General features: G+C 44.8%; 1 protein-coding gene across 4 annotated transcripts in view; it reads right to left on the reverse strand.

Moving 5' to 3' along the window:
- Positions 1-20,061, reverse strand: part of Ptprg (protein tyrosine phosphatase receptor type G) — a 674,545-nt gene that overhangs the window by 44,192 nt on the left and 610,292 nt on the right. For 2 of the 4 annotated variants that reach the window (XM_048420806.3, XM_085687941.2), the window contains exons 14-15: positions 16,421-16,507; positions 3,277-3,368 (exon numbers count right to left, since the gene is read on the reverse strand). In XM_048420806.3, the coding sequence (XP_048276763.1) occupies positions 3,277-3,368; positions 16,421-16,507 (179 nt within the window). Of the gene's footprint in view, positions 1-3,276; positions 3,369-3,971; positions 4,025-16,420; positions 16,508-20,061 lie in introns of those variants that run through there. The other 2 variants (XM_085687942.2, XM_048420808.3) reach the window with 2 other exon arrangements.

Here is a 20,061-nt window from a genome sequence, read left to right on the forward strand (position 1 = left end):
AAAGAAAAGGGAGGGGGAGGAGGAGGAGGAGAGGAAGAAGAAGAGGAAGAGGAGAAGGAGGAGGAGTCCCTGTACAAGGTTTATTTAACCCTCAGTAGATTTCTAACCATATCCCAAATTCCAGTCAATGGCACCCGTAGCAGTGAGAACATGTAAAATTCTAGCACCGGGCTCCATTTACATCCTCGCTGCTCAAATACTTTTCCCATCCTCTCCACCAAGGCACTACCAGGAGCCGATAAACACATTTCTAGTGGACAGACCTCAATCGCAAGAGCCCAGTTCCCCCTCTGACTGCCCTTCCAGCCTCCCAGAGTTCAGTCTCAGGTTCCAGGCTTAGTATGACCTCTGCATCAACTTAGGAAGATGAAACAAACACAAAAGAAAAGAGCACAGTCAAGATTTTAGTCCCCGAGTTAAGAGCACAATCGATAGGTTTTCGTCTAAATCAAACTCTTAGGCTGTAAGGAACATTTGGAGATTAGAGCATTTTATATCCTGACATAAAAAGAAATCTTTTCATTTATGGCACAATGAAGTCAGCGAAGAAAGGGTTTCATTATAGTCAAAATGCCAATGAATCTCCTTTGGAGATAATCTTTGTATAAATAAAATATGCCAAAAGGGTTGATTTAATCCCAAAGGTTTAAACAGCACATATAAAACCTCTTCTATGCTGGCACCCAGCTGAAGCCAGTGACCTTCAAATTATTAAGCTATATTTTAACCGCTGGAAAAGCAGAACCGTTTCTAGATTCTTAGGCTATTGGCAGCTCCCACAGTTTGTTTTGTAATATGCTTATTAGAAAGCTAGGCTCTCCAGAGAAAGCGTTTTTAAGGACATTTGTTTTTGACATGCTGCATATCTGTAACTCTCTTCCAGGGTTTGAAGTGGGTTAATTTCATGAACTAACTTCTAATTTTAAAATGCTTATCTACAACACAAGTCTAAAAGAATGATCTACTATAGTAAATACAATCGTGAGGCAATGTACTGTGGTAGTTTGAAAGAAAACGACCTCCAAGAAGAGTGGAACTATTAGGAGCTTTGGCCTTGGAGGAAGTATGTCACTGGAGGGGCGGGCTTTCACGTCTCTTGCTTAAGCTTCCCTCAGTGTGACAGTCGGCTTCCTTTTGCCTCAAGATGTGGCCCTTTCAGTTCCAGCACCATGTCTATCTGCATGGCACATGCTCCCCTTCATGATGATAATGGGCTGAACCTCTGAAACTGTAAGTGAGCCACCCCAACTAAATATTTTCCTTTATAAGAGTTGTCATGGTCATGGTATCATGGCAATAAAAGCCTTAACTAAGACATAAACTTTGATAATTCTTCACAAATCACTAATGAGAATCTTACTCACATTTGTTGACTCAGAAGAATTGTACCTGACCAGGTGTGCAGCTCATTGGTAGAATTCTTGTATGGCAGATCCCTGGCATCTCAGATGCATACAGGTATGTACGTATACACATACAAAAATACACACATACACACAAAGCGACTTTCCAGATGTTTGGTTATTTTGTCATTTTGTTTTTTTATTATTATTGACATTAAGTGGTGATAAGATCCAACCACAAGACTTGAGGAATGTAGGTAAGCATTCTACCTATGAGCACCATGCCCACCCTTAGTCGTGCTGTGGAGCTTAGGGAGGGCTCGACCCCCTGTGTGACACAGGCTGGCCTAGAAGCCATGAGCCCTTTCCTCTGCCTCATGACTGACCCTTTACAAATGACGTCTATTCAACCTAAAAACTGTGCTTGTCGGATGAGTCACTTGCAAGGAGAAAGTGGCTCCCAGGAATTTCTCAGCAGTCACCACATATTCTGGGCGATACGGGTACGGGAGGAAAGTGAGGATACACACTGCTCCTGCCAAAGCCAGGGGACGAACTACCCACCCATCCATCCATCGTGATGGAGCCTGTTAGTGAATATGCATACTGAAAAAGAGTATACATACTGCTCCCATGCAAAGCGAGGGGATGGACCATCCATCGTGATGGAGCCTTGTTAGTTCCTCTCTCTGCCGCTCTTCATACCAGGTGCAGCACCCCACCCCCATCAAGGATAAAAGTTAGTGGGAAGAACCCAGGGTATCACAGGACTCATCCCCACCTGCATTTAACCCTTCAGCTGTCTACCCAGCAGGAACAAGCAAGGCCATTCTGTTATTCCTCTTGTCTCTCTAGTGAGAAAGGCTGCCCAGATAAAGCCAATTCCAGCAGCACCTAATGACGACATACGCAGGCACAGAAAGGGACAATTACGTCCCCGGCCACAACCATACCTCATGAGACTCTCTCACACAGTTGCTTTTGGTTAGCCAGAGAATGGCTGTACCTTGAGCTCCATGCAATGGCTTTTGTAAACTTTTAAATGTTTTGCTAACATTCATGTATCCATCTAACAGTATAAATTGCCCACTATGTGGTAGGTAGTCTAATAGCCCCCGAAAATACACCCATTCACCCTTATATAGCTCCCTTTGAAGATAAAGTGACCTCAAGTAAGTAAAATAGCTTAGCTGGAAAGAACTTTGTGATAAGGAAGCGGACTGACTGGTATATTGCAGGTATGGAGCAATAGCACTATTCAAAGTCCTTTCTCTGTATTAGAAAGCAATGTCAGAAGATGCATAAGATATCCAAATACATGCATTCACACGCACACACGCACACACGACAACTCAGCAGTACCAAGTTCACATCTGACAAAAGGGAAAAGGATGCGCAGACAAACGGTGGGTGAGATCTTGAAACCCCACACCCTACTGTGACAGCCAGCCCCGCTCCAAGCTTCCAAGACCTGCAGCATTTCCTTGCACTGTCTCCAGTGTGTCCTAGCAATCCTTATTACACTGGAACCGTTCTAGGCTAGTGTTGGAACAGACCACTCTAGTAACACAAACAGCACTCCCAAGTGTCCAAGGTTCCAAAAACACGAACAGTATATGGAATCTTGGAGGAAAACTCACCTTTGAAAATATGTTCATACATTATGACTTAAAAATCGGTGTATTTTCCACTCTGGAGCTGCCACTTTTCCTCCTTACGGTGACACTGTCCTATGCTAACCCATAGGTATTTTCTTCTGCAATGAGGATTTTATTATTTTGTAGATATGAAAAAGGGCCAAATTTTATTACATTAGCCTTAGTGAAATAAACCTTGGACCGGGCAAGCTTCATGATATTTTGTCATGTGCATCACAGAAAACAGAGAACAAAAGAGACAGCAACCCACTGGGGATGCTGCAGTGCCCACTTACCCGGGATGGGAATAATAGGAATACTTTCGTTGGGGACCACCCGAGGTGAGTTGCTGTCTTCCACATAGAAGTGAGCAGTCTGGAAACATTTTCTGCATGGAAAAGGAAAAGAGGGCGACAGTGAGCACAGAAGTACACTTTGTCTGAGTTTATCATCTCAAAATCCTTCTTTCACAGTTTCCCCAGCTTGAAACATCACACAGCACGGACGGCAGACCCAAGGAAAAGGGGTAAATGCAAAAGCAGAGCGTTCGGCACACTGGAGGAACCCCAAGGTCTGAGGTCATTGCCTATTACAGCCAGTCCCAACCACAGAGCCCCAAACGACTCAAATAAGTGAGAATTTGGCACAGAGCAACCTCCTGCACACGCTGTGAGGACTCTACCCTGTTTCTCTCCAGCTGACGGGTTACAGAGGAACCGTCTGCTATTCTCACTAGCCCCCCAAGTACCAAGTTCAAAACCACACCTTGAATCCTCCCCAATACAGCCATCAAACAACCCCACTGCATAATGGCACCACATTGTCTGTGCTTAGCCAAGGCCCCAAATCCTCAGACAGCTTTTAAAGGGGTCAAGGGGTTTCAATAGGATAAGCATGCCCCAAACAGAGGTTCTTTCCAGACAACATCTAAGGCTGGGGCAGAAACCTGCAGGTGTTTTCTGCTTGCCTTCGTCGGAGCTTTGTTTTTTACCTGTACTTCAAGCAAAGCAGGGAACACACACTGGTCATCACAGGACAGGCAGTGAACAGCAAGGCTAGCAGAGCTCATGCAGCCTCTGCCTGAGATGCTGCCAGCCCTCAGCTTTCCAGCATCCGCGTCACTGCTTGCTGAGGCCTTAATGAGCTGCCGGAAACACAGGCTGAATATTTAATGAGACGGCTCAGTGTGAATGGCTATTGTGACCAGAGAAGGGTCCCTGTTCATCTGGCGGAGGGGCTTTACAATAGCTGGCCCTACTGCTGGGTCTTTTAGCCAGGCGGGCGGCATCCTTCTGGTGCTCCCAGTCACCAGGCTCCATCTCAGTCCTCCTGTGTCTCATGCCAAGCGACACTTACATGCCATGGCTTTGCATCATCTGGGGTGTGTCTTCCAACTAGTAGGGATAAGTCAACTTTTCTTCAGGGTATCTTTGCTCATCAAATGGGAAAAAAAAAACAACAAAAACCCTGGGATGCTTTTAGGAAGCCAAGAAATGCAGGAGGGTGGGGGAAACTAGGGAGAAAAGTCAGTCACTCAAACAAACCAAACCAGATCTCCGCAACACCCAGGAGACCTCAGAGACATGTAGCTTTCCCACAGTAGGGTACTGAGCACTCATTCCAGAATGAAGGCTTTTTCTTTAAATAGTCTGTGTTTTCACATGGAAAGGGTATTGCCTTACAGCCGTCTGTACTGCTCTTCCAAGGCATAGGAGTTCCTGAACATAAATGGCTTCAACCCCACATATACTGCAGGACTGGCCTCGAAGAACGCCAAGGGAAGGTCAGGATTCTGCAGGTGCCTGACATTTATAATAGAAGTAGAAAACCTGTATTTATTTATATACAAAAGTGTGTGTGTGTGTGTGGTGTGTGTGTGTATGAAGTAGAAACCCTATGGATTGAATATATAGGTATATATACCTATATATACATAGGGTGTATATATACCTATATACAGGGTATATATATATATATACTTATATATATATATATTCAATAGTCTTTACCTTGCTTGGGGTAAGGTGTGTATACATATACATATATATACACACACACACTGTGGGGCTCTGGTCCTAAACATATAGTGCCATATTCACATGAAAATTAAGACTGCCACATCTGAAATGCCACCTTCTTTCTCTTTTTAAACTAGTTGCTCATTTTTTTACTCTTGATTTTCTTTTCCCCTTTTCTCACTGCCTGCATGAAGAGATTTCCAGAATGCAATCCAGAAGCTGAAACATGGACCATGGACAGTACAAATGAAGGGGAGTCTTACTTGTGGAGGGTCCTAGCTATTGGAACTCTGCTTTTGTTCAGTTACTCCCAAGCCTGAACAGGTTCTCAAAGTCACTTAGGCAAAGTCACACACTGCTCCAGCTCAGCTTTAAAATACAGAGTAACAAATGACCAGGAACAACAAAAATCACCACCACCCAATCACTTCTGGGCGGGGAATAGGAGCAAACGTGTGATCCCCGCACTCCCCAAGGCCAGCTTAGGCTACCAGTGTGAGACAAGTCTCCAAAACGATTTCAGGTTTTAAGACTGCAAATTACCATGCCTATCACTTCTAAGACAGAAGCGGTTAGCACACGGAATTCTGTTACCATTACAGTTGGACAACTCTGGAAGGTACAGACCATGGAGGCGGACTATTATTTAATTTATATTTTATTGTTATCATTATTTTCTAGAAGCCAGGCAGACCGTCTGTCTTGCTGTTAAATGTAGGACTGACAGCTGCACATTATCTTTGGGGGGAAAGCAGTGTGCTGAAGCAAATCTCCCTCCTGTGCCCCATGTGCTGCTGTTTATAATGGCTTTTCCCTGGAGCAAAGTGATACCGTGATTGCCAGAGCAAAGCTGGCGAGTGGGGCCGGGGTCGGGAACCTGGGAGATAAAGCTGTGCGCATCTGTGCCTCGCTGTGTACCCCATGCTTTGATCCGGCACAGGGACGTGGGTGGACACACCACCCCAGAACCTGGGGAAAGCACCTCCCTTTGAATGCAAGTTTTATGACCTACAACAGGAGTCAGCTCAGGGCCCGGCCAGAGCGTTGCACGTGCAGACTGCACACTCTGCCCCTGTCCGGCATCCTCAGAACCAGCTCCTCAGCCTAGCCAAGCGCTGGAGTCATTTAGAAAGACCCACATAGGAAGAGATGATCCTGCCCGAGAGATGAGCGGGTACAAGTGAACTAAAGGGAAAGATCAGTTCAAATCACCTCAAATTCCCCTCCTTCCTCTAGTCACTATTCATTCTGGGGACTACCCTTCCACACCTTTGTACATTGGCTTTTTCAATAGTCTCTGGTAGTTTTCAATAATGCTGGGAGTGGGGAAAACAGGACAGACAAGGATTCTGCCTCCTTGCCACTTACGTTTCCATAGGAAAAGAACCACACATATGTGAGCAGTTATGAGGAGATACAGCATAAGGGGAGAGGGGTTAATGGATGAAGGCGAAAGAAGGGATTTGACCTGAGACCTACGAGGGAAGGACAGGCTCACAGTGGGAGCGGAAGAACATTCTAGGCAGAGCCGGCAGCTACAGAAAGTATCTTACAACAGAGCAAACCTGGCAGGTGTTGGAACTGAAAGGCAACCGGAGACACAAGCCATAAGGCTGGACAAAGGGCAAGAGCCGCCAGCATACAAGACCCAGGAGGCCTTTGTTGGCTTTCCTGGGGGGGGTCTAAGAGCCTTGCAAAGCCAGCGAGGACTCCAACCTATGTTGGGACGCACCTTTAGCTATCTCTTTGAACAGGCTTACTTGGGCTGCTGTGTGAGACGGATTATACACTATCAAGAAGGTAAGATTAGCCAACGGCTACTGTTGTGTTCACTCCAAAACAAGAAAGAGAGAGAGAGAGAGAGAGAGAGAGAGAGAGAAGAGAACATTCTATGGTGTTGGGCACTGAACCTAGAGCTTCACCCATGGTAAGTGATCTACCACTGAGCTACCTCTCCAGCCCTGCTTTATATATTAACAACACACTACAATCCTATCATCAACATAGATCCCTTATGACAAAAGAAAGGTGATATTCTTATTACAATGTTGGCCTAACCAGCCACTGCATTGTTAGAACTGCAGCTTTAATAACCACGTGCGAAGAGTCTATCCTGGGGCCAGGCTGCTACCAGCCCTTCGCTGCACTCCCCAAATGACATCTTTTCTTGCGTACAAACCCTATACTTTGGTTTTAACTTTCTGATAAGGCAGAAAGGTATTGCATGGTATTGTATTTTAATTTCTGAAAAATCCCATGTAAAAGGTTTAAAAAAAGCAAAGAGAAAAATATCCACAAGTTTCAATTCCTCCAAACCTCTCTTGTGGATTTGATCAGAGATGCAGGGCTGCCTCTGATTTTTGAGCCCAAGGGAATGGAGACAGAATTTCTCCAAGTGCTCTCAAGCATGGCACTGAGTATGCAGTTTCAATTTTCTTTGTAGTTCCAATTCTCTTTCAACTAACATAGCCTAACAATCCCTTCTTGAACGATCAGATTTCCAGGATAGTGAAAAGCCATTTCCAAAATTGCTTTACCATGAGTATTTTTTATGCGAGTATTATTATAAAAATAGGAAAATGAAGTAGGTCATGTTTAGAATAAAGAAGAAATGTATTTACACGTTTAGTTACAAAGTATAATCTAGTTGGTCACCACGATGCATTCTGTATTTTCACTTCCCATCCCCCCAGGGAGCTCGCCTCCTCTCTTAAGGAGCTAAGACTGGGTCGCAGTATTTCCACTGGATTGACATCATTGGTGTAGAGATAATCCACACTGTCTTCTGCCTTCCCGATTCCATACTAGCAGTGAATATTTTTTCTGACACAGTTTCTAATTTGGAGAGTCTCTGGCATTTTGAAGGTTCCTGAAGGCAGACTGGCTACCTGTTTGTCTATGTACCTGCCTGTTTCCCCACCGTGATAACAACTTGTCAGTCAACAGGGGTAACTAACTGAAGTCCCGATCTTGTTGGTTTAAGAAAGGCATGTAGGACAAATCCTATGCCTGGTGACCATCACCAGAGAAGGCCTGGATGGGACACAGCCCCTCGCTGAGGAAGCTGGTTTGCACTGTTCCTAGTTAAGAACTTCTTGAGCCAGAGGGACAGTGGTTCCAGCCACTCTCTGCTGCTCACACTAAGAAGTCACTGGAAATGAGAAAACCTCAAATGGAAGGTGGACAGTATCATAAACGTGTCCATAAAAGTCCTATGAGAGTTTACAGGATCCCGTATGGCATGAGAAATAGTCATTATGACTGCAAAGGTACTAAAACAATCACATTAAGTACACCGAGGGAAGCCGTACAGCACATACTTTGTAAGAATGTCAAAGTCCTCAGAGTTCTGCCTCTGTTAGAATGGAGTGTCAGGAACAGGGTGATGGGTGGGCGTGGTGGCGTTCACATTTACTCCTAGCCCTTGGGACACAGAGAGAGGTGGATCTCTGGGAGTTCAAGGCCAACCTGGTCTACTTAGTGAGTTCCAGGGCAGCCAAAGCTACATGCTGAGACCCTGTCTCTAAAACAAACGAACAAAAACAATAGAATGGCATTCTGGGTAGGATGCTAAAATGTTCTTCTATACACACTAAATAAAAGTCTTTTGGGAGGAGGGGGCTAAATTACAGAAAAGACATTTCTCAATTTTTCCCTCCTAAGAGGCTAATTTTTAAGTCACCCTTGCCACTTACTTTGCCTGTCCGATAACAATAGTCATTTTAGTTTCCGCAAAGGAATTGAAGTCTGTGGTATTTACTTAAATACCAAGTACTGTGCTGCGTTCTGGTATCTTCAGTTCTGAGTGTCTGGTTCCTTGAAGAATCCGGAAACCATAGGGAGACAGGGCTTCCCATGACCCAACTCCATCAATAAACAAGTAGACCGAGTTTGAACACTGTCAGGTGGTAGCAGGCGGAAGACAACCCAATCCACAAGGTATTCTCTCAGTTCAACTCAGTGGGCATAAGAGATCGAACGGGAGATGTATCTGTTGCTTCTCCTGGTGTGTCTTTCCTGTAGTGAGCATCCCAACACAGTGAGCCAGTCTCCAACTTAAACAGTCATCTTGAAGGTAAGCATGTCTCCAACGGCATCAGATCATCAGATTCTGGACTATGGCTGGCCAATGTATCCATCTAGGCTCACTTCCACTAGGTACTAGGTAGCCAGGTGGGAACGATTTTCCTCTATTCTTTTGTATCCATCCATCCTTTTTGAGAAAGCTATCACGGACTTGTACATTGTAGAATGACTTCTAAGAAAGGCTTCCCTGGAAGTCAAAATTGTACGGTGGGGGGTGTTTTCTCTAGCAGTTTTTCTAGTCTGTGTGGATTCTTCTTAGCAGCTCGTAGGTCTCAAGCCCACCCCCTACCACTGTGGTCCAGAATTATGGGATGTCTGATTTCTTTTTGTTGCTGTTATACAAGTGTGTATATGAGTGTCTAAGACTTGAGCCTTATGGGTCACCAAATTTTGTTCTTTAGGTAACATTTCTAAAATAACTTTCCCGTCTTTCCAATAAGGGGCGGGGGGTATTTCGAGGCAAGAGACTCGGTCATAACTCAAGCATTCTCCCATTGCGGCAGCAGCTGTCTGCACGCAGGATGCAGCAGCCACTGACCCGCATCAGCTGTCAGCTCTACGTCCTGGAGCTCCCACCGAAGCGCGCACACACCCTAGCACATGGCAGGGTCTGCCGCTTTTAATTGGCCCTCACGACTAACGACACACACGCCAACATCTGCTCCAATAGCACAATCCAGTTTGAGAGTCTTGCTCTGCCAACAACGCAGAGCGAACTGCGGAGATGAGCAGGGGAACTAGATTTTTAACACCCTTCCCCATTTCCTTCCAGACATCTGACATGTTCTCAAGGCAGAACACCCAGGAGGCCTGCGTGTCTGCCCAACGCCCTCCCAGTGCCGTCTCTGTTTTTCTCCAGGTACCTGTTTAGACAACCCTTGATGGGGGCTAACAATTTTCTTACTTCTACCTCTTTCTGCTTGCCCGACAAGAATTTGAGAGTAAGCACACAGCCAACATTTTCCTGAAACAAAGGGCCGATACTGAGTCTAGAAACGTCTAAAGCTGCACTCGGCAATGCTGTCTATCAAAAGGTCCCCTCCAAAGGCATGCTGTGATGCTGAGATTTCCAGACATTTGGCTCAGCATGTCCATCCTTTTGACAAGCTGGTTTCCATTCTCCGTCTCTGGCGTATTGCAACAGTGTTTCTCTAGTGCTTCTGTGGAAGCTGGGCGGTGGGCTGGAGGGAAATCCTAACAAGGTTTTTAGACTTAAATGAAAACTCAGAATTACAAACTAAACAAATGTTTAGTTAGATATACAGAGACTGGAAATCAAGTCACTATCTTCACAGTAAGTTCCATGGTTTTATAATCACATCACAGTCTGAAGGAGTTTGTTTGCAGTGTGGAGGCAAAATTCTAATTGCAGACTATACTGGGCAGTTGGCTGAGCCACTACTGAATATTAATTAAGCAATTCTAACTGATTCATAGACAGTCCTCATTTGAATTTACAGTGACATACTCGCTAATAATCTCATTTATTTTCATGTTGTCAAGAGCAGAAATCCCATTAATATTTACTTTTGTAAATGGGTGTGTTGTAGTGAACTTTGTAAACCTAAGAGCCACTTATTAATGGAAAGCTGCAAACACTCACAGGGCCGGCAAAGGAGGGGATTGAGAACTGTGCTAAAAAGACTCCAACTGATTTATTAGGGCAAAACGTTTCCAGAAACAGAAGTGACACACAGCAATAGAACGGAAAGACTGTGCACAATGCTGGGCTTTCCCTCAGGAGTGTCTGCCGAAGCTACTCCCGGCCTTGCTTGGAAGGCGGCCCAATGCAATGCTAAGTTGAGATTTTTCATACACAACAACCCACTTGCTGTTGAGTTTTCCTCACTGCCTGTTAAGCAATCCGGTTCATGCAGCTAAAGTTTACACAGTGTAGTCTCCGGAAGGGCTCTTCCAGCACGGAAGGCTCAGAAACCAAAATATGCTTCTGGTTGGCATATTTTCCAAGCCATGAAAGGGGACACAAAAATCTGACAAATCAGGACGTGCTTTGGGGGGGGGGGGTAAGAATGTGGCGTGTTTCACATCAGGGTGGCTGGGATTCTTGGGCAAGGGTTTGTCATGCTCTGGACAAGTGGGGTGTGCAGTAGAAGAAGGGAGGGAAGAGGAGGAGAGAAAAGAGAATGAGATCACCCGGAGGATAGAGAGGCAAAAGAGGGAATACAGAGACTCGGGAGGAAGTGTTCCCAGGCCTTGGGGATTTCTCACAGGTAGCAGTGATGTCCTAAATCATCCTTGTTATAGGAGAAAGTGACACACACAAGAATGTTTGATTTCCACATGAAGAACACTGTAGGATGGGTCACTGCCTGTAGTGAATTTCTTTGAGCAAGGGGAGAAAATGAACTGTAGACACAGAAGTGACTTTGAGATAATGCTCTTTGTTGCTCAACATTATTTTGCCAAGAAATCCTCCTAGGTCCCTAGGGATGACTGCAGGGCACTTTCAAGTAAATAGGAGAGCAGAGGTCACTTCCTAAGCCACATCCAGTAACCTGAGCATACTTTTTCAATATGTCAGCCAGATCCAATGGCTTGAACCCCTCACAGTTCACCTCCCTGGGAAAAGGGTCTTTGAGAAAAGCTGTTGTGCCTTTGTACCCTATCCTAGAATGTTCTGAGCACCCAGAATAAGGCTACAGGTGCTCATCACAGTTTGAAGGGTAGCCCTAGCTGTCCTGGAACTCACTATGTAGACCAGAATGGCCTTGAACTCACAGAGATCCACCTGCCTTTACCTCCTCAGTGCTGGGATTAAAGCTGTGCAGTGCCATGTCTGGCTTGCTGTAATATTCTTAATGGCCTTAATATCTCAGGATCTAGGAAGATGCCGTGTGTTTTTTTACTGGTTATCTCTATTGTAGCAATACTTGTAAAACTTGAGAGTATCCTCCTGCCAAAAGACACCCCACTGTCATCCAGATGACATTCCCAATGATCAAGAACTGGTTCTTTAAATATACATATATACACACACACATATATATATATATATACATATATATATGTGTACACACACACACACACACACACACATATATATATATATATATATATATATATATATATATATGTATATATGTACCCATACAAGAACTTGGGAACAAGTGTCTCAGACTGGAGAGACTTTATAAGGCAGTGGTTCTCAACCTGTGGGTCATGACCCCTTCAGGGTCAGATGGTCCATTGGGAGGGGTTGCATATCAGACATTTGCACTACAACTCCTAACAGCAGCAAAATTATGGTTATGAAGCAGCAATGATAGTAACTGTATGGTTGGGGGTCACCACAGCATGAGAAACTTTGTTAGAGGGCTGCGGTATTAGTAAAGTTGAGAATCACTGTTCTAAAGAATAGTTTAGAGAAATGGAAAAACAAATGGTTCAATCTCCTTACAATAAATGGCAACATATCAGAAGTATACTGATACTATTGCTCCATCTCTTAAGAGTTAGCAGAGAGGCCATGACGCCCAGGACTGGAGGGGTAGCTCCAGACACGCACTGCTAACAGAAACCTCTTTGAGGCAGAGGCAGAGGCCAATGGGTCACTCTATTCAAAGACCCCTAACCCCCTCCGATGCTACCGTTTCCCTAACTTTATCCTGCAGCTGTATTTATGCATGTGCAAAATGACACGCTAACAGAGTTATTCAGCACTACATTGTGTTGTGACAAAACTGACGGCCGTAGAAGATTGCTTGAACAAATCATGGCATATCTATTTTAAAACCACCGCCCCCAAAACAGGGGAAGTATAGACGCCTAGAGAAAACTGTTACCTCAAACAAGGCCAGGCATGGGTAAAACATGCAGTACTTTCTTATGTAAAAAGGGGTAGAGAGACAGTTTAGATATCTGTTTAGATATCAAAAATTCCTGAATAATGTATAAACTCCCAAAGAAGAGCCACTGTGGTAAGGAGGTGGACGGAAGGTAGGCAGACAGAACTGTGAGGGTATACATGATTTCAAACATTATTTTGAGTTATGCCAAATATTACTTATTCAAAATTTACATCAACTTCTTTTGAAAACGTTGACACTTGAGTCTGGTTTTCAGAGTTTTATCCTTGGCTCACACCTTCCATGATCTGTGGCCCTTCCTCGTGTCTCCAGAGAGACAGAAAAGAAAAGCAACGCAGAAGCAGGGCTAGCAGGCAGCTATCACGTCAGGCTCAAAGCCAGCTCCTGTGGCTATGTGTAGTGCTGTTCTTTCAGCATCCCTGGAGGCTTTCCTCCCTCCTCATTCCAGGCAGCATTTCTGAATGAGTACAGGCCATGTGAGGAGGAGGAGGAGGAGGGGGAGGAGGAGGAGAAGAAGGATGAGAAGGAGGAGAGAGACAGACAGACACAGACACACAGACACACAGACAGACAGATAGACAAAGATGGCAGACATGGAGGTTGGTGGAAGTGCTCATCCTGGTGCATCCCGGACTCCAATGGAGGCCTAGGAGAGGTTGCAGCCCACGCACCAGGAAACTATATAGTATGGTGCTGTAGGAAATCCTATACCCAACAGCCCTTAAGTTACCCGCCCACTGGGGCATGGCCTCTACTACTATTTATGCCCATGTAGAGCATGCATCTGGCCTCTTTTCTGGTTGCGGAATTTGGTTGCTGTTCTTCATTCCAACAGAGGATATTGATTTGTGAGTCTACCCCTAAATAAATAACCATCTATTATTCTCAATTCTGAGCTAGTGTGGGATTTCTTTTAAGCGTCCTCCTTTGGTATGGAGATGGGTTAGCAGCTAAGGAGAGTGGGTACAACGTGGAGCAATGGAAGAACATGTGGGTTGCTGGCCTTGAACATACAGAACACACAGGAGAGTGGGTGACTGTAGGCTGTGGAGGGATCACATATGCAGAGCAACTCCTTGGGGGAAAATAAGAAACCCTTGAGCTTGAAACCTTGGGGGAAGATAAGAAACCCTGAGGACAGAGTTTCTATCAGGCCCTGCTCTTCCCTGTAAAGTACTGAGCACAGCACAGAGTGGAAGAGAAAGGACGTGTGTAAGCTCCTCTGTCTAGAGAGGAGGCCCCACCCAACTCATCCCCTTCCGCGGGACTGCCTGGCCAAGTCACTTACCTCCTCAGAGTCTCAATGTCTCCTTCTCGGGTATTAACTAAGCCTTCCAGATAAGCTGCCTGATTTAATCTTCATAGCCACCCCTAAGAGGATGAGTTCTGAATAAACCCACTTTTTTTAGATGAGGAAATGGAGTCTCATAGGGATCCCTGGTCATGGAGCCAGGAGGTGGTAGAGCTCAAGTTACCAATCCGTGTTTGTAGGCACATTGTAGAAAATTCATTTTATACTACACAACTCACAGTCAGGTTGAGTCTGTAAATACTTGCCGTTCTTTAAGATAATTTCTAGCACGGACGTAGGTGGAATTAACTTACATTTCCTTCGGTCTTAAGCAAAGCTATCAGATTCCTTGACACAAACTGCAGACGTGAGGTATCTGCTATACAAAACAGTGTGCCTGTAGCAAGTCTGCTCCCATGTAAGGAAGGGTCAAGAATCTAAGCAGGCCGAGCATCCTATCTGTGAGCCCCAGAAGCGGACAGGCATTTACATCTGTATTGTGCATGAGACATGCTGGGCTTTTAAAGCACTACAGTAAAGACCTGTCATCATGGACTGGGTACAAAAATTACTCAAGTGATAGCCATGGAATAAATGTTATTATGGGTTGGGTTTAAAAATTGTTCAAGTAATGTCCATGGAATAAATGTCACCACAGACTGGGTATAAAATTGTTCAAATGATGTCCATGAGAGAAATGTCATCACAGACTGGGTATAAAATTGTTCAAGTGATGTCCATGAGAGAAATGTCATCACAGACTGGGTATAAAATTGTTCAAGTGATGTCCATGAGAGAAATGTTATCACAGACTGGGTATAAAATTGTTCAAGTGATGTCCATGGGAGAAATGTCATCATGGACAGGGTATAAAATTGTTCATGTGATGTCCATGGACCCCTCTCTTAAGATAAGATCTTTGAATTGAAAGCTATAAAGAGAGGTTTCTGGTCCCATATTTTAAAAAGTTGCTGGAGGTTTGAAAGCATATGAGAAACTGGAAACTTCAAAGGGTTAAAAAAAAATCACAGAGGGGCTGGAGAGATGGCTCAGAGGTTAAGAGCACTGGCTGCTCTTCCAGAGGTTCTGAGTTCAATTCCCAGCAACCACATGGTGGCTCACAACCATCTGTAATGAGATCTGGTGCCCCCCTTCTGGTGGGCAAGCATACATGCAGACAGAGCATTGTATACATAATAAATAAATTAATTTTAAAAAATCGCAGAAAGGAATAATAACATCACCAGTATGTCAGTGCGCTGTGCACAGGGCCAGAACTGCCCAGATAAAGATGGGCCAGCCATGGGCTTTCTCATTAACCCGTCAAAATTCTTCCTCCATCATCACAGCTCTGTTTGATTATCCTGGGAATATAACTGAAATTTCATCTCAGTAACCTGATCTATGACAACTAACAGAGACAAGCCATTCCATGTAAAAGGTTAGATGTAAATTTTATAAATTGATTGACTGACAATACAAATGTACTATTTACAACAGAAGTTGATTAACTGCCCTACTTAACAACTTAGCATTAAAAGATTATTAATATTGAACAGTCTGTGTAAGATAAGCAATACAAATATCAAGAGGTTCAAGTGCAGACATGAAGAGCACATTTACAACTTCTAATTGTTTCCTATAAAACTCTTTAGGTTAGTAATTTTCAAAGTATTAAGCGTTCATGCACATTTGCTTTTTTATGGAAAAGCATGTTATATCCACATTTGTTCATTTTCTGTCTTTCCTAGTTTTAACCCCTTATTTATAAATTAAGACATTTTTCACTTATAAAGATTATGCTTTTTTAAAAAAAAAACCAACAAAGCTCTAACCATGCATTATGCTCTTTTGGAAAAAAAAAAAAAAAAACAACCCAAAGCTCTAAACATGCAACATCTGATTTTTTTTTTTAAAGAAAAGGGATGCAACATACATACAGACACGCAAATCCAGTGCACCCACCGTAGGAACAACAGGAACAGAAAATACAGCCCAGCTCACAGAAAAAGCAAAGCAAGCAGGCGCAGGAGCTACCACAAGGGACAGCAGCGACCTGGAAGCTCAGCTGGACTTTACAGATCTTACTGGGCGGGGTGGAACAGGCGAGTATCAGCAGTTTCTGTCTAGAAGACTTTCACCCCCATAGCAACAAGACAGAAGTTCCGCAAGCCAGTCCCAGCCATTGAGACTCCCCATTAAGCTGGGCCGCCCTCACCTGCTCCCCTTCTCTCCTCTCTCCCCAGAAGAAGGCACTTCACGGGAACGTCTGGGAAAGCCCTTGGACTTTATTTTGTTACACCCTCTAAATGGACAAAAAACAAAAGAGAACATGTGTAGAAGACAGTAGTTGAATTGGCCACCCAGAGTTCTGCACAAATGCCCTCCCTCCACTCACACACAGCGGACACCCGCCTATCATGTACAACATTGTCAAAAGGGAGCACTCATACGCAAAAATGGCTGCGGTGTTAGGGAAGTCTCTAATGCAACACAGGCAGGTTTGTTCTCCAAAGTGATGACTTACATCTCAGAAGGTGGCTTTATCTGGATACAGACAAAGGTCAGGGAGTCACCATTACGACCTCATTCAGATGCCCACCCTTCACCTCTGCTGTCCGGCAAGCAAACAGCTCAGAAGAACTTCCACAACTTGCTGGGTCTCTTACTGCCCAGCGTGGCCTGCCTTCCACCACCAATTTCTCTGCACTAGACAGATGCAGGGTGTCGTCTTTTTCCCATGTGTCCCTGTCACTTCTGGATAGACATTTTTACACAGAACGTACCTCAGCAGACAGCGCCAGTACTTGGCAAGAGTCTCTTAAACATTTAAAAACCTCAGCACCGGACGCTAGGCTGGCTATGTTCAGGATGCATTTTCTGACCCATGCAAACGCTTGCAGGTGGCTGATTGGATGGGACTGGCCCCAGCCACCTGGGCTATAGGATGTCACGCTGAAATGACTCTTAAGTTCCGTCCACAGAACAAGGAAGCTAAACCCTAATACGTAACCTTCTCTTCTGTGGGTACCCTGCTGACTCGCACACAGAAATGTAATGCCAGGGTCACTGCTCTGCGTCTCAGGTCTCAGGTCTCGGCGGCCACTCCCTTCTAGGAATGAACACCTTTGACCTTTTACTGTTGGTGTTTCTTGTCTCCCTTTCCCAAAGACTTTAATACGTTATTTTGGTCATTACTAGACTGGCTATTAGGTCAAAGTGCTTGTCATGGGGGCCAGCCTTTACAGAAAGCAGAACCTGGAAACAAGGTTGAGAGGGAGAGGAAGTACGCAGTTGAGAACTTCCTGTCTCCCTCTGTTGAAACCGCTCTGTCACTACAATGACTGTCCTCCACACATCAGGAGTCAGCTGTGTGGCTGCGAACACTAATCTGAAGAAACCACGAGTGTGTTCGAATGTTTTTACAAATTTTCATAAAAACTTGAAGTCTGCAGCTTCCTAAAATATTTAGACTTTTTTTTTTCAACCCTTAGCCCCGCTCTGAATTCTGCCAGCTTTACTCTTTCAGGAATGTTGGAGCAGAGCCGGCTATCTCTCCGCAGTTTTTCCTCACGCACCATCACAGGCTCTCGAGACTCCCACCCAGAAGCTGACAACACTTCGGGGAGAAGCAAACGCCAGTAACTAATATCCCCCAACAACCAAGGGGTAACCCAAGCAAGCGCAAGGGTTTAAACGTGGGAGGGAAGGGCAGTGGATTCTGAGAGATTGGAAAAAAATGGCTCACCCAGCCTAGAACAAACACCCAAGGCTCAGCTCTCCCGAAAGCGAGCTCTGTTTAAAACTGCATCAGTCAGCGCAACCTGAGTTGTCTCTGAAGTATCAAGGACCATGTTTAAATGGCCACCTTTAGCTGCGCTTCCCTCCCGCTTTTGTCTAATGATTGTGTGTTAGCCTGTTCAGAGAGAGCTCCAACTGGCATCTCAGGGCCAACTCGACAGCAGGGGGTCGGTTACTATAACAACTGACAGCTCTCATGAATTCTGAAAGGCCCCTGAGTAGCCATTTGGGAAACAGTTATTGAGCAAAAAGTTGCCTGGGATGGGAGGCATTAGCTGCCACGTGACTCAGCTTTCCCTGAACAGTTGGGAGGAAAAAGGAAAAAAAAAAAACAAAAAAACAAACAAACAAAAAAAACACAAAGGTGCCCACTTCCTGGAACACCTGGGAACCTCAAAACGTTCCCATCCCCATTCCTCTCAGATTCTCAGGACAAGCCAGTTTAACACCACTGAGTTATCATGATCCCAAACTTCCAAGGCAAGCCTTATTTTGGCACAGTGAAATGTGTCTTAGCTCTCCCCACAGGTTTGACACAATTTCAGGCTCTAAGGAGCTGAATGGTAAGAATTATTCTTCATGGTTCAAAATCGTAAAATAACAGTCAGATCGAGAAGTTCTAGGTAGAGATGAATTGCACCAGCAGTAGTTAAGTTTTAGAAAAAAAAAACCAACAACAAAAACACACAAACACCAATGTATGGAATGCTTGCAGGAGAGATAAAGATGATTGCATGAAGCCATCAAAAATAACTGAAGCTCGGGTTTTCTACCTTTTGATTATTTTCTTAGAACAAGAGGATGTTGAGCAGCCAGGGTGGAATCCAGTGTTTTGTACATGCAGAACCATCCAGAAAAGGCCAAGAAAGTGCCTTTGCTTGACAAGAGGGATGTGTCATTTGAGGGACAAACCTATGGCCACACTGACTGCACTAGGACCGAGGGCATCTACAAGGCTGCCTCTGTCTGAGCAATTACCCTCAGCTTTTTCTACATTGCAGCAGCTGAAGTATTCTCTCCAAGAAGTCCTTCTTGGCTCTCAAGCTTCTCCACTGGACCCCAGTCACAGTCAAGTTTCTTAAAGAACTCACCGTTCCCACAAATGCATCCAGGAATCCGGCAGGAAGAGAAGGGACAGCAGACTCTGGTGGTCACCTGACAGTGGCCCTGACAAGGGAGCCGCAGGGTTCGCTCTGTCCAGCTTGGTGCCACCACAAAAAAGGTGACAACACCGTAGCTGGTTTTTCTATGAGATAGCCTGCTGGGGATTGAGTGAGCTGGTACTTTCAAATAGCACAAAACAGTTTTAAAAAAACGGGCCAGTTGATATAGGTCACTGGTTTGTGGCGAGCATTACTTAATTTTTCATTTCCTCTACGAAGCTGTGAATTTCTCTTCGAAGCAGGAATTCTGATCCTGGAGGAGTCCCCAGGGAATGTATGAACACACGGAGGAGTACATCCCCCAACCATACCACAGGTCTTAGTTGAGCAACACAAAATCCTGGGTCTGAAAAGCTAACACTATGAGGTGTGTGATCCTCGTCAGTCTTCCTTTCCTTTCTGGAAACTGTTTCCTCTCGTGGAGTGAGGATAACCTCCTTCCTGATGCCCTGGCCACTGCACAGACTCTGTAGAATCAGAAGTGTCATGCATGTAGGGAATGGCAGAGCCCGCTTGCTGTCCCAGGTTCTCAGCGTGCTGCAGTAGGGGACTTGTTCATTGGAGGCCAAGTCAGGCAACTTACTATGAGTCTACTGAAAAAAATCTTTAAAATGTGTTTGGGCTCAGTGGTCAAAGCACTTAACTCGCATGCACAAGGTCCTGAGTTCAATCCCCAGCACTTCACAGCAAAAGAGATGTAACACCTGCCTTCTTTCATTCAACTATTACTGTTGGCTTCTACAAGTAGTTTTGTATTTGATACCCCTTCAGCCACCTACTGAGAAAAAGAAAATTCTCAGTAGACCCCCTGCCTTATGACTCTGCCAGGAAAGTAGGCAAACCCTTCATCTAAAGCCACCTCTAATGGCTGAGAAGTGCTGACTGCCGGAGAGGC

This window comes from Myodes glareolus, chromosome 5 (assembly GCF_982192425.1).
Source record: "Myodes glareolus chromosome 5, mMyoGla1.1, whole genome shotgun sequence".
Classification (NCBI taxonomy): domain Eukaryota; kingdom Metazoa; phylum Chordata; class Mammalia; order Rodentia; family Cricetidae; genus Myodes; species Myodes glareolus.